Source organism: Odocoileus virginianus, chromosome 31, assembly GCF_023699985.2.
Source record: "Odocoileus virginianus isolate 20LAN1187 ecotype Illinois chromosome 31, Ovbor_1.2, whole genome shotgun sequence".
NCBI classification, from domain to species: Eukaryota; Metazoa; Chordata; class Mammalia; order Artiodactyla; family Cervidae; genus Odocoileus; species Odocoileus virginianus.
This window is the reverse complement of record NC_069704.1, coordinates 3,998,238-4,010,609: the sequence shown is the minus strand read 5'-3', so window position 1 is coordinate 4,010,609 and position 12,372 is coordinate 3,998,238. Positions and strand designations below refer to the sequence as shown.

Genomic DNA, 12,372 nt, shown 5'->3' with positions numbered 1-12,372 from the left:
TTAATTAAAAAAATAATTACCATGAGAAGAAAATAAATCATTTCTGGCAATACCATCAGCTGTCTGATGTAGCTCCTGCAACAGTCCAAGCTCTTCACGACTGATCCCTAAATTATTTCCAGCCACAACTACATAAAGCATTTAATGTTATCTCCATTTTACAGATAAGAAAACTGAGTCTCCAAGAGGTTGCAACTTGTCCGTGGTTAAAGGAAGTCTTTGGGTATTTGGTCATATGCTAGGTAACTAAGAACTAAGAGAGGGTTATGACTCCCAACTTGTGGAGTCTCAGAAGCTTATTTTTGATTCCTAGCTTTGCCACTTCCCTGGTGAGTGATATGGACAATCTCCTTAACCTCCTGATGACTTGGTGTTCTAATTTGTAATATGCTATTATTCCCCTGACAGAATGAAGGTATTTAACAACTAATGTATGTATGGGCTTCCCAGAAAGTGATACTGCATGATTGTCTTAGAATGATGATTTCAAACATTAATGAAAAAATTTCCCAGATACAAGAAAATTTAAATTTTACAAAGCATCTCACAGCAGGTTCATCTCATTTGACTTCGTAGGTAGGACAGACATCATCATCGCTTTCTACAGAGGAGAATATTGAATATCTGAATGGTTACTTATTCATACCTCTCCATGGAATGATAATTGCTTGCTTATTCACTCTTTCTTCCTGTCAGTCTTCCACCCCAAACTCTGAGCATGGTGAACGAGTGAATGTACACTGCAGGTTGTGGGATGTGTGTATGTGTGCAAGCTTTGCTTCTGTGGGATGTGTGTGTGTGTGTGTGTGTGTGTGTGCGAGCTTTGCTGTTTTCTGTTGGTCATCTCTGTGTTACCAAACCATAGCCTGGTTTACAGAATACAATCGATGTTAAAGTCTACAGGACTAGATGGAAGCATGAGTGAATGAGGCATGAATATATACACCCAGAATGAAGAAAGGGGGTTCAAAATAAACAAAACTTGAGTCTGCAGGCTCCAAGTTCAGAGTCCTCACCAATCCTCCATGGTACTTCCAAATGACAACATTTCCTGGAATCACAGAATTTCAGAGAAGGGAAGGACCCTGGAGATCATCTTAGTGAACACTCCTATTTTACAGATGAAAAAACAGAACCTCAGAGAAGTTCCATTTCTTGGCCAAGTGTGGAGGTGGGTGGCCTGAGCCAGCACCCAGGTCCTCTGCATCTAGGATCATGGATACTGCCACTGCGCACTGGCAGATTCGAGAGCAGAACGCTCCCCAGCCTCCACGTGTCAGCTCGGACTTAGGAGCGGCAGAGCAGGAACCTTGTGCACCCAAACAACTGTGTGTGCACAGATTATAGCTCAGCTTGTGAAGCAACAGGAGAGAGGACTTCTGCTGGGATTTAATTTGAAAGTGTCTCATCACTGCCAGTGGCACTGACTCCCCACCAGGACGCCATGAGCTGAAGTCACCCTCTGTCTGCATATGCATGAGGATGCAGATGGCCTTACCCCATTTGAGTGAGGAGAGCAGGCTCCTGCTGAAGCTCTCAGGTCACCCTGGGTTCTAGCCTGGATTCTAGGGTCGGGCGGACTGGACAAAGCTTGAGGTCTAGGACATTTCAGAGAGGCTGGCTCTGTAGCCTCAGACAAGATGACACAAGCTGGAAGTAAAGTCTTTCCTTCATGATGCAAACATCAAGTTTCTAATGTGCTGTGTCCATGTTCGCACACAGGGAGACACTCTGGGAATCACCTGTGGACGTACGTTAGTGTCTCCACAAAGCAGTGAAGAGAAAATGTCAACTGGTAACAGCCCCAGTGAGCACATCAGGGTTGGCTGTTGTTCTGGTCTAAACCTGGTCTGGAAGAGCACTCGGACCTCTGGGTATCCATCTGTATGTGCGTCCAGGTGAAGATTACAACAGGAGCCTCACCCAATCCTCGCACATGATAGTTTCTCAAACCATTGTTTCTCATCCCCCAAATACGCCCACCCCGCCCTTTTTCTTTTGCACACTTACACTCTGTGTGTGTGTGCGCGTGTCCCTGTGTTTGTGTGTCTAATTAATGTGCTCTTTTGAGCACAAGGACCATGTTTGCTTTACTCACCACTGTGTCATCTGCCTTAAACACAGTTGCTGGGCCTCTAGCTGGTGCTTATTAATTATGTGAGGATTAAATAAAGGAAGAAAGAAATAACTAGATGACCAGGGGCCTGACTTCTGGATTAAACTCCATCGTTTAATTAACCACGTGACCTTGGTTCAATCTTCAGTACTTAATTTCAGAGCTTTGAGAAAGCATCTCAGAAACCTGCTCGCTGGATGCCTGCAGACTTCTGTCTGAGCAGCGGAATCCAAACAAAAACATAGGTGAAATCTGAACGCAGAAGCAGAAGTAAACTTCCTCTCATGCTTCCAAATGCAGATCTGAATATTCAGCACAAAGTCACAGCCGTCTGCAGCTGGCAGTAGATTCATGAATCACCCAGCCCCAGTCCACCATGACACACGGTGGGCAAAGGAGACATGTCCACTTTCAAGTCAATACATAGTGGACACAAGGCCTGAATTCATGGCTTCCCAGCTGCAGATGCGTATCTTTCCTCCACCATGCACCTGTCCTCGCGCTCCTGTTTGAAGTGGCCCAGAAGTGTTAGACCCTGCCTTTCTTCCTTGATCTTAAAGACTCCAACTCTTGAGAGTTTTCTGCACGCTTCAATTTATGTTAGTCCACAACATTTTTTGTGTGCTTACGAGACAAGGCAGAAGAAAAATCACTCTGGGGATCCAGAAATGAATTATATGTAAGTCCTGGCCTCATGGAGTTTCCAGTTAGGTGAGAAAGAAATACAAGAATGTACTCCAACTCCAAATGGTTGACAACTAAAGAGGCGTAAGCATAGAGAGCTGTGGAAATATCAAAGAGAGACTGAGCATCTATAAGATGGTTTCAAAGAAGAGCAACTTTGGGCTAAGTCCGTTGGGAATGAGCAGGATTCCAGCAGGCCAAAGACCAGTTCAGACTTGCTCAAGAGAGTTAGTCACTGAGTGTCCCTATTTGTTTCCAAATGTGTGAATATGTTTGGGTAAGATATCTGGTATATGACTAGTATCTGTAAAACATCACAGCCTGCACCTGATATAACTGACTAAAATACTGTCTGTGACTATGGATACACATACACAAGGGTGTGAATCTAGTCCTACCACCCACGGACTGTGTGACTTTGGAAAAGTTATTTCGCCAAGTGAAAGCCCAGTTACCCCTTCTATATAAAGTGGAGGAAATAAATAGAAGCTATCTCTGATGTTCCTGTAACGTTTAAGTGAGAAGATGTATACAAACTCCTAAACATGATGACCAGCACACATTAAGGACTCAAAAATATATTACTCTTATTCATTGATAATCCCTTGCATATCATAATAAAATAGACAAACGAACAAATAGAAAAATAAATTAATTAATAAATAATGAGCAAGTATATAACAGTCTTGGCCCAGACACTCCTCCACACCACAAGGCCCAGGCCAAAGTATGACCCCCGCCCCAAAGTGCTCAGTGAATGAAAGGCAAGGGTGAGCTTAGCCCAGCTCTTACCTGTAAATTTTATATCTGGTTGTAAATCCTTGACGGTGTCTTTCCACAAAGGATAGGTAGCTCCTGGAGTGGTGGAAAGGCCCCCTGTCTGAGATAAGCCAATCAAATTCCTTGGAGACATGTTGGTCTGTTGCAGCTGGTTCCTGGTGGGAGGGCTGCACTGAGATACGGCCCCATACAAACAGGAAGTAGAGGAGCTCAGCAAACCTCCAGTTCATGCTTTTCTGCCGGCCTCTTTCCTCTCATTCTTGCTCCATTCTGTGGCGTCCTGTGAAGAAAGGAATAGAAAAGAGACAGAAAGAGGGAGGGAGAGAGAGAGAGAGAGAGGAAAGGTGGGGAGGGGAAGCAAAAATATATAGAAAAGAGAGAGAGAGACAAAGGAAAAGGTTTTTTAATACTTTTAAGATATCTTCATCATAATACTTCACATCAGAAGACTGGGTCAGGGTTTACAAACATCAGGGCAGTTCTTGCCTAAGAGCGTGGCGTCCAAGGACATCTGGGCTCGCATTCCTGTCTGCTGTTCACATGTGGTGTGAACAGGTACGAACATGTACAAACTGCTTAGCCTCTTAGATATGCAGTTTCCTCATCTGTAAAATGGAGGAGAGGCTTAAGCATCTGTAACTTGGCACCTGGCACATTGAAGGCATTCAAGGTGTATGTGTTGACAGCAAGAGTGAAATGAATGAATGCGGAACAGTTTCCTCCAGCCAGGAAGGGACTTGGGGATAAAACTTCAGTATCTGCCCCGCCTGCTAACTTCACAAACAGCCTGAATCTCATAGCAGGGACTCAGTAAGCGAGAATCTATGTCTCTCCTCCTCTCCCACAGACATGCACCCACTGAACACATGCTTCGCTTTCGCATCATCAGTTGACGGACTGCACAAAGTCTTGGCATGCATCATGATCACGACTATCCGGGATGATGCCTTACAGATGGAGAGTTTATGGAGCTCATTAGAATCCCTTCTACAGGGCTTTGTGGACTGTCTCCTTCACCCCAAAGAAGCATAGCCAGAGAACCCACCTGTCAGTGTCTCTGAGCCTCAAGGTTACCTTGTGCTCAGAAGGGGAACAGAAGGCCAAGGAACTAGTGGGGTCCTGCCCCCTCCTTCTTGGGTGGTAGCGCAGCACAAGGCCACCATGGTGGAGAAATGCCCGAGGGAGGACTTAGGCAGGGGCTCCTTGCGGGGAGAGAGGAGGAGGAACCACCAGGCTATGCCGGGACTCTGGCAGACTCACAAGTTTTCTTTTTATTGTCACATCGTCATTCTGCTCGCTAGCTTGACATTATGCCGTCTGTGTCCTTCACCCCACTTATCCTAGAAGCTCTCATCCTACTCTACACAGAAAGGCAGCTTGGAATGCAGGTTCTACCAGTCATAAACAGTGTATATTCAGGCAAATGACTTCACTTCTCTGAGCCTGAGTTTCTCGGTCTATAAAATGTAGTTAGCAATAGCACCTGTATCCAGAACTAGCGTGAAAACGAAATGACACCATTTACGCCAAGTGCCCCACGCAGCGCCTGACGTTTTTTAGAAAGTGCTCAACAAATGGCCTCAATGATGACGAAGACACAGATGATGATAAGCACTGATGTTGATGATGACCAGTTATCCCCTGCTGGAGTGTCTTTACTCCTGTGGTCCCCACTGCCATGCCAAGTCCAATTTATTCTTTACTAGCTAGCTGAGGCCAGGTCCTCAAAGGTCATTCCTTTTTCTATTCCTCTCAAAAGCTCCTTTCTTTCAGCTCCTGTTGTTCACTTACATAATTATGTTAGTATTTACTATATTCCCTCATAGCTCAGTTGGTAAATCATCGGCCTGCAATGTAGGAGACCCAGGTTCGATTCCTGGGTTGGGAAGATCCCCTGGAGAAGGGATGGCAACCCACTCCAGTGTTCTTGCCTGGAGAATTCCATGGACAGAGGAGCCTGGCGGGCTACAGTCCATGGGGTTGCAAGAGTCAGACACGACTGAGTGACTGAATCAGCACCACCCATTGTACCTATGCGCTTCTATGTCTGTCTTGCTCAGGGGGTTGTGAGTCTCTAAGCGGCAAGAATTGTTAAAAGGCTGTTTCTACACAAGGCTGGCTGTGTGACTCTGGACAGTCATAGCCTCCATCTAGACCTCAGATTTTTATGTTTACCATTTAAAAACCTGGCAAGGACAAAACCATTTTGTCGAGTGGAAAACCACATAAAAACATGAAGAAATATGATCCCTTACGGGTCTACTCTTCCAGCTGAAAATGGGAAGAAAGTCAAGCTAAGAAAGAGAGAAAAGCAAAAGGAGAGAGATGTGAATTTCTGACCCAACTGGCTAGTCCCCTCTGTGGTCTGATTGCGCCATTCTATTACGAGTAGCTACAGAAGCCTACTTGGCACCACAGGCCCCAGCTGTCAGGGGCAGAGGAGAGAGGCCTGTGAGCAGACGAGTGGGCTGGCAGAAGCTGTGGCCGCAAGTTTTGTTCAGATCCTAGAACAAAGCCGTCCATGTGGCGTGCAGAACCGTAACAGCTCCAGCTGCCAAAACTGTCTGCTGGAGCCCACCTGAGTGGCAGGCAGGGGGTGGAGGCGATTGTTCAGAGATCCTGGTGGGGAGCTATACCACACTGAAATCACAGCGTGTCACCCATCCAGCCCTTCTGCGCAGCTTCTCTGGTGAGTGGGTGCAGGGTGGACACCTAGGGGAGAATGCCTGGCTGCTAGACTGTTTGCAAGGAAACAGGATTCAGAACATTGCAGCTTTTAAAAGTGAAACGACGCTAGACAAGGAAATAGCAGCATGTGTATATGTGTGTGCATGTGTGTGCAAGATCTCAGCCCTGAGTCCTAGAGTTTACAAAAATTGGGATGATCTAATCCAATGCTTCCCTTCTGGCAGCCTTTTTGTCCCATAGGGGACATCTTCAATGGTCACAGTGGAGGGGAAACTACTGATATCTAGTAGGTAAAAGCCAGGGGCTGCTAAATATCCTATAGTGCACAAGACAGCCTCTCCCTGCAACAAAGACGACGGCACCTAAATGTCAGCGGTGCAGATGCTGATAAATCCTGCTCTAGTCCAGCTCCTTCTTACAGGATCGCCATCTGAGCGGCTGCCTGGGCCAGGCCCCTGTCTTCCGGCTCCTGGTTTTCATGCTGCCATGCTGTCCCAGCAGGACGGCGGGCAGAGACAATTCAGTAGCCGTGTCTGAACCTTCCTTGTAGTTGGGGACTATGGTACAATCTACATCTCCACAAGCACAGGTGAGGGCTTCACGGAAGAAGCCTGAGTATCTTTCTGTTGACTCGGAAAATCACGATAATTCACAGAACTCTAAAAACAATAACGAAAGTTTCTAGAAGGTGCATTTGAATAGAAATGGACATTTTATTGGCTAAGGACAAGGATTAGTATGTGTGTTACTTAAATATTGTCTTATCCTGACCGACACAGTGATTCTTATTCTGTAAATAAGCCTGAATTAGCATCAACTGTATTAGAGACTTGGGTTAATATAAGGGCCCCAGGTTTGATATTTACGCAGCATCTATTGTGTACTTGGATCTAAAAATGTCTGTTATCTTGGCAGCAGCTAAAGCATTCAGTACAGGCTAGAGGTTAACAAAGGTTTCTTCCCTGAGATGGATGTTGTTGTCATTGTTCAGTCGGTAAACCGTGTCCAGCTCTGTGACCTTATGGACTGCAGCATGCCAAGCTCCTCTGTCTCTCTCTATCTCCAGAAGTTTGCCCAAGTTCATGTCCATTGAGTTGGAGATGCCATCCAACCATCTCATCCTCTGCTACCCCCTTCTCCTTTTGCCTTCAATCTTTCCCAGCCTCAAGGTCTTTTCCAGTGAGTCAGCTCTTCACATCAGGTGGCCAAAGTATTGGAAATTCAGTTTTACCAACAGCCCTTCCAATGAATGTTCAGGGTTGATCTCCTGTAGGACTGACTGGTTTGATCTCCTTGTAGTCCAAGTGATTCTCAAGAGATGGGTACAGCTCTTCCATTAACAAATGAGCTCCTTGGGACTTGGAGACATTAAATAGCTTTAATAAGCTCACAAGTCCTAAGTATTCAGGAATCTAACTCATGTATTAATACATCTGATTACAAAGTATGTACAATTTCCAATATATCCCTACCCTCCCCACACACAAGTAAAATCAGATCCTGCCCTGTAGAGATTCAAAATAGTATGCAAAGTCACAAACAGACCTGAGGAATTCTAATATGAAATACGCTGCTATCAATACTATAAGCAAAGAAAACATCCAGTGGAAAAATAGAGGCCAGAGATGTTTTCAATCAAGAGATCTGGAAAGAACCCTGAAGGGGAGACGGTATTTGAGCTGGTTTGTGGCTCAGTTGATAAAGAATCCACCTTCAATGTGGGAGACCTGGGTTCGATCCCTGGGTTGGGAAGATCCCCTGGAGAAGGAAAAGGCTACCCACTCCAGTATACTGGCCTGGAGAATTGCATGGACTGTATAGTCCATGGGGTTGCAAAGAGTCATACACGACTGAGTGACTTTCACTCACTCACTCGTGAGATTTTGGTAAGCAGAGATGAGGAAAAGAGAATTCTAGCAGGGCAGGCAACATACAGCAAGTCTCAGAGGTGGGAGAGGGCAGAGAGATGGGGTGTGTGCCCAGGGTAGCATGCAGGGTGGCAGAGGCTTCAGCCAGATTTTAGGGTTGATGAAGGGCCTGCAATCACCTGTATCTCCCTCTGAATCCCTCATCAAGCAAGAACTGCATTTCATTTTTATGCTACACACTAAGGGCAAAGACGTTTACTCTTTGGAAGGAAAGTTATGACCAATCTAGATAACATATTAAAAAGCAGAGACATTACTTTGTGAACAAAGGTCCATCTAGTCAAGGCTATGGTTTTTCCAGTGGTCATGTTATGGATGTGAGAGTTGGGCTATAAAGAAAGCTGAGCGTCGAAGAATTGTTGCTTTTGAACTGTGGTGTTGGAGAAGACTCTTGAGAGTCCCTTGGACTGTATGGAGATCCAACCAGTCCATCCTAAAGGAGACCAGTCCTGGGTGTTCATTGGAGGGACTGATGCTGAAGCTGAAACTCCAATACTTTGGCCACCTGATGCAAAGAGCTAAGTCATTTGAAAAGACTCTGATACTGGGAAAGATTGAAGGCAGGAGGAGAAGGGGACAACAGAGGATGTGATGGTTGGATGGCATCACCGACTCAATGGACATGAGTTTGGATGGACTCCGGGAGCTGGTGATGGACAGGGAGGCCTGGCGTGCTGTGGTTCATGGGGTCGCAAAGAGTCGGACACAACTGAGCAACTGAACTGAACTGAATGGCAAAGCATTGTGGATGATCAATATATTCATTCACTCATCCATCAACATATTTAGCTGGAAATTAAATAGTAAGCAGAGCTTCTTTAATATTCAGTTGGGAGAAGCAAACAAATAGGCAGTGACTGGTGTTGGTGTGGAGTGCTCTAAAGAAAACGAAGGCAGGTAAGATGGGATTGACAGTGAGGCTACTGCTTTATAGACATGGTGTTGAGGAAAAGCTTCTCTGATTAAGTCTTTCTGACAGTGACCTGAAGAAGGTAAAGGAGTAGGTGAGGCAGAACCTCAGGGAAAAGAAAATGTCAGTGGAAGGAAAGGAAAGAGAGAAGGTCAGCAGCAGTTTGCGGAGATCAAGTTATATTTCAGTCTCCTGTAGGGAGCTTAGAATTTAATTGGGATGCAGGTCAGTGTGAGGAGCCAATCACCTGTTTATTAACTGAACGTTCACCATGGGCCAGAAACACACACCACTTGCTTTACCCGTGTGACCTCACTCCAGTATGGTGAGAGGCTGCGATTCCCATTTTTAATGTGGGGAGAGGGAACACTGAGGTCCAAGAAGAATAAGTAACTGGCCCAACACCACAAAGTTGGCCAGTTGGACAAGCCAACCTGCTGTCTAGGTTGAAAGCCACTGACCACATGCAGCCACCAAGCAGGTAAAATGTGGCTCTTCCAGATCGGGATGTGCTGTGAGTATAAATACACACCCACCAGGTCTCAAAGACGTAGGGGAACAGGATGCACAATGCCTCACCCATATTTTATATTGGCTATATGTTGAAAACGAAAGTGAAAGTCACTCAGTCGTGTCCAATTCTTTGTGATCCCACGGACTACACAGTCTGTGGAATTCTCCAGGCCAGAATACTGGAGTGGGTAGCCTTTCCCTTCTCCAGGGGATCTTTCCAACCTAAGGATCGATTCCAGGTCTCTCACATTGCAGGTGGATTCTTGACCAGCTGAGCCACCAGTGAAGCTCAGTTATATGTTGAAATAGTACTATTTTGGATGTATTATAGTAAATACATTATTAAAGTTTATTTTACCTCTTTCTTTTTAATTATTTTAATGGGGTTGCAAAAACCTTAAAATTACACATATGGATGGTGTTTTATTTTTAATGGACAGGACAGGGCTCAAACAAACCTTTTCTGCTCTGTGACACCACCTAAGAAGGTCACTCTCATCCATCTCCTTGTTTTTTTATCTTTTTTCTTTTTTATTTGAAGTATAGTTGATTTACAATGTTGTGTTAATTTCAGGTGTACAACAAACCGATTCAGTTAAATATATATATATATATATACATACACATATATATATATGGAGATCAATCAATCAATCAATCCTTTAAAACTGATTTCCTTTATTTTGTTTTAATTTAAATTATATTTTACTTTACAACATTGTATTGGTTTTGCCATACATTGATCTGACTCCGCCATGGGTGTACATGTGTTCCCCATCCTGAACCCCCCTCATAACTGCCTCCCCATCCCATCCCTCTAGGTCATCCCAGTGCACCAGCCCCGAGGACCCTGTCTCATGCATCGAACCTGGACTGGCGACTCATTTCACATATGATAATTTACATGCTTCAATGCCATTCTCCCGTATCATCCCGCCCTCGCCCTCTCCCACAGAGTCCATAAGACTGTTCAATACATCTGTGTCTCTCTTGCTGTCTCGCTTACAGGGTTATTGTTACCATCTTTCTAAATTTCGTATATATGCATTAGTATACTGCATTGGTGTAAAACTGATTTCCTTTAATCAGTCCTGAATATTCATTGGAAGGACTGATGCTGAAGCTGAAACTCCAATACTTTGGTCAACTGACGCGAAGAACTGACTCCTTGGAAAAGACCCTGATGCTGGGAAAGACTGAAGGTGGGAGGAGAAGGCGATGACAGAGGATGAGATGGTTGGATGGCATCACAGACATAAGTGTGAACAAGCTCTGGGAGCTGGTGGTAGACTGGGAAGCCTGGCGTGCCCCTATCCATGGGGTCACAAAGAATCAGACACGACTGAGCGACTGAACCAAACTGAACTGATAAAGGTTTTTTTCAGATTGTTTTCCCTTGTTGGTTACTAGAAAATATTGATAATAGTTCCCTGTGCTTTAAGTGGGTCCTTGTTTGTTATCTATTTTATATATAGTAGAGTTATATGCTAATCCCAAACTCCTATGCCCTCCCCTTCTCCTTTGGGAACCATAAATTTATTTTCTGTCTGTGGGTCTATTTCTGTTTTGTATATAAGTTCACTTGTATCATTGTTTAAAGATTCCTTCTCCTTGTTTTATTAACATTTGGAGAACACAGTTCACTACCCCCATCACTGGTTGAGCACTTGCCCCTTCCCTTCAAAATAAATAGACAGACATTTCGTTTCATTTAAAATAAAAACTCCCCCCTGCTCAGAGCCACATCTCTCCATCCTCATGTCCCAGAGACAGCCCTGGGTATCCCGTCCCCATGCAGTTCAGCACTCCTGTTTCTCCAGCATTCATAAAAGAGACATCCTGCCACGGGGTTTCGGAGCCTGGGAAAGAGAGGCTGGTTCTGTTTTCGAGCTCTGTCCTTGACCCGCCCGTGACCTTCTGCGAGTCACAGTCCGGCTGCTGTGAGGCGCCCTCGGTGCGGAGCTGCTGATGGGGCTGGAGCGTGGACGATACGCGGGGCCCTCGACTCAGCCCTGCTGTATACAAGCCCACCGTGTCGCTGAGCGAACGCTCATCCCGCGCAGAGCACGTCCTCTGATCGTGGCCTGGTAAATTATTTACGTCTGGGGAGCACACACGCCGGAGGCAGACGGGGGAGCAGGGCCTGCCAGCAGCACCGTCACCAGCTCCTCCTCTGGAGCTTCTACAGCCAGGGCTGCTGGGCTGGTGCCCACACGCGGGGCCAGAGGATGGAAGGGAATGCCAGCTCCATCCCCCATCCTGGGGGCCCTGAGGCTGGCGACCGATCTGAGATCACCCACACTGCCTGCCTCCTGAGCCTGGGTCAACCTGAGGCGCTTTCAGATGAGACATCTCCAGGAAGTACAAACCTACAAAGCTGGGTGACCTTGAGCGCATGAATGAAGCCCGTCACCTCCGGTTTCCTCACCTGTAAAATCCAGGCAGTAATAGGAGGATGATTACCTTGCAGGGTTCAGATAAGAGTTAAAGAGGACTTCAAATACAATTATTTTAGTCTAGGTTTGAACCAAGTCCAAGATAATAGCTATTGTATTCTAAAGAGAGTGCATGACTGCTATACAGGACTTAGAAAAAAGGTAGCCAAACGTACTTATGGAGATTCTTAACTCCGCACCCTCAGGATGACAGAGGGAGGTGCTGGGGCGACCGGTGGTGTGGGAGGCAGAACGGCCCACCTTCGGTGAATCCCCCTGCTCGCCCCACACAGCTCCAGGGGAGAATCGGGAGAAGCC

The 12,372-nt window shown here is 45.8% G+C and overlaps 1 protein-coding gene across 1 annotated transcript in view; it reads right to left on the bottom strand.

Moving 5' to 3' along the window:
- The window catches only part of BRINP1 (BMP/retinoic acid inducible neural specific 1), a 191,719-nt gene that overhangs the window by 132,889 nt on the left and 46,458 nt on the right, over positions 1–12,372 (bottom strand). Inside the window, exon 2 of the mRNA XM_020881105.2 lies at positions 3,593–3,860. Coding sequence (XP_020736764.1) covers positions 3,593–3,810 — 218 coding nt within the window. The 5' untranslated portion in view covers positions 3,811–3,860. The remainder of the gene's footprint in view (positions 1–3,592; positions 3,861–12,372) is intronic.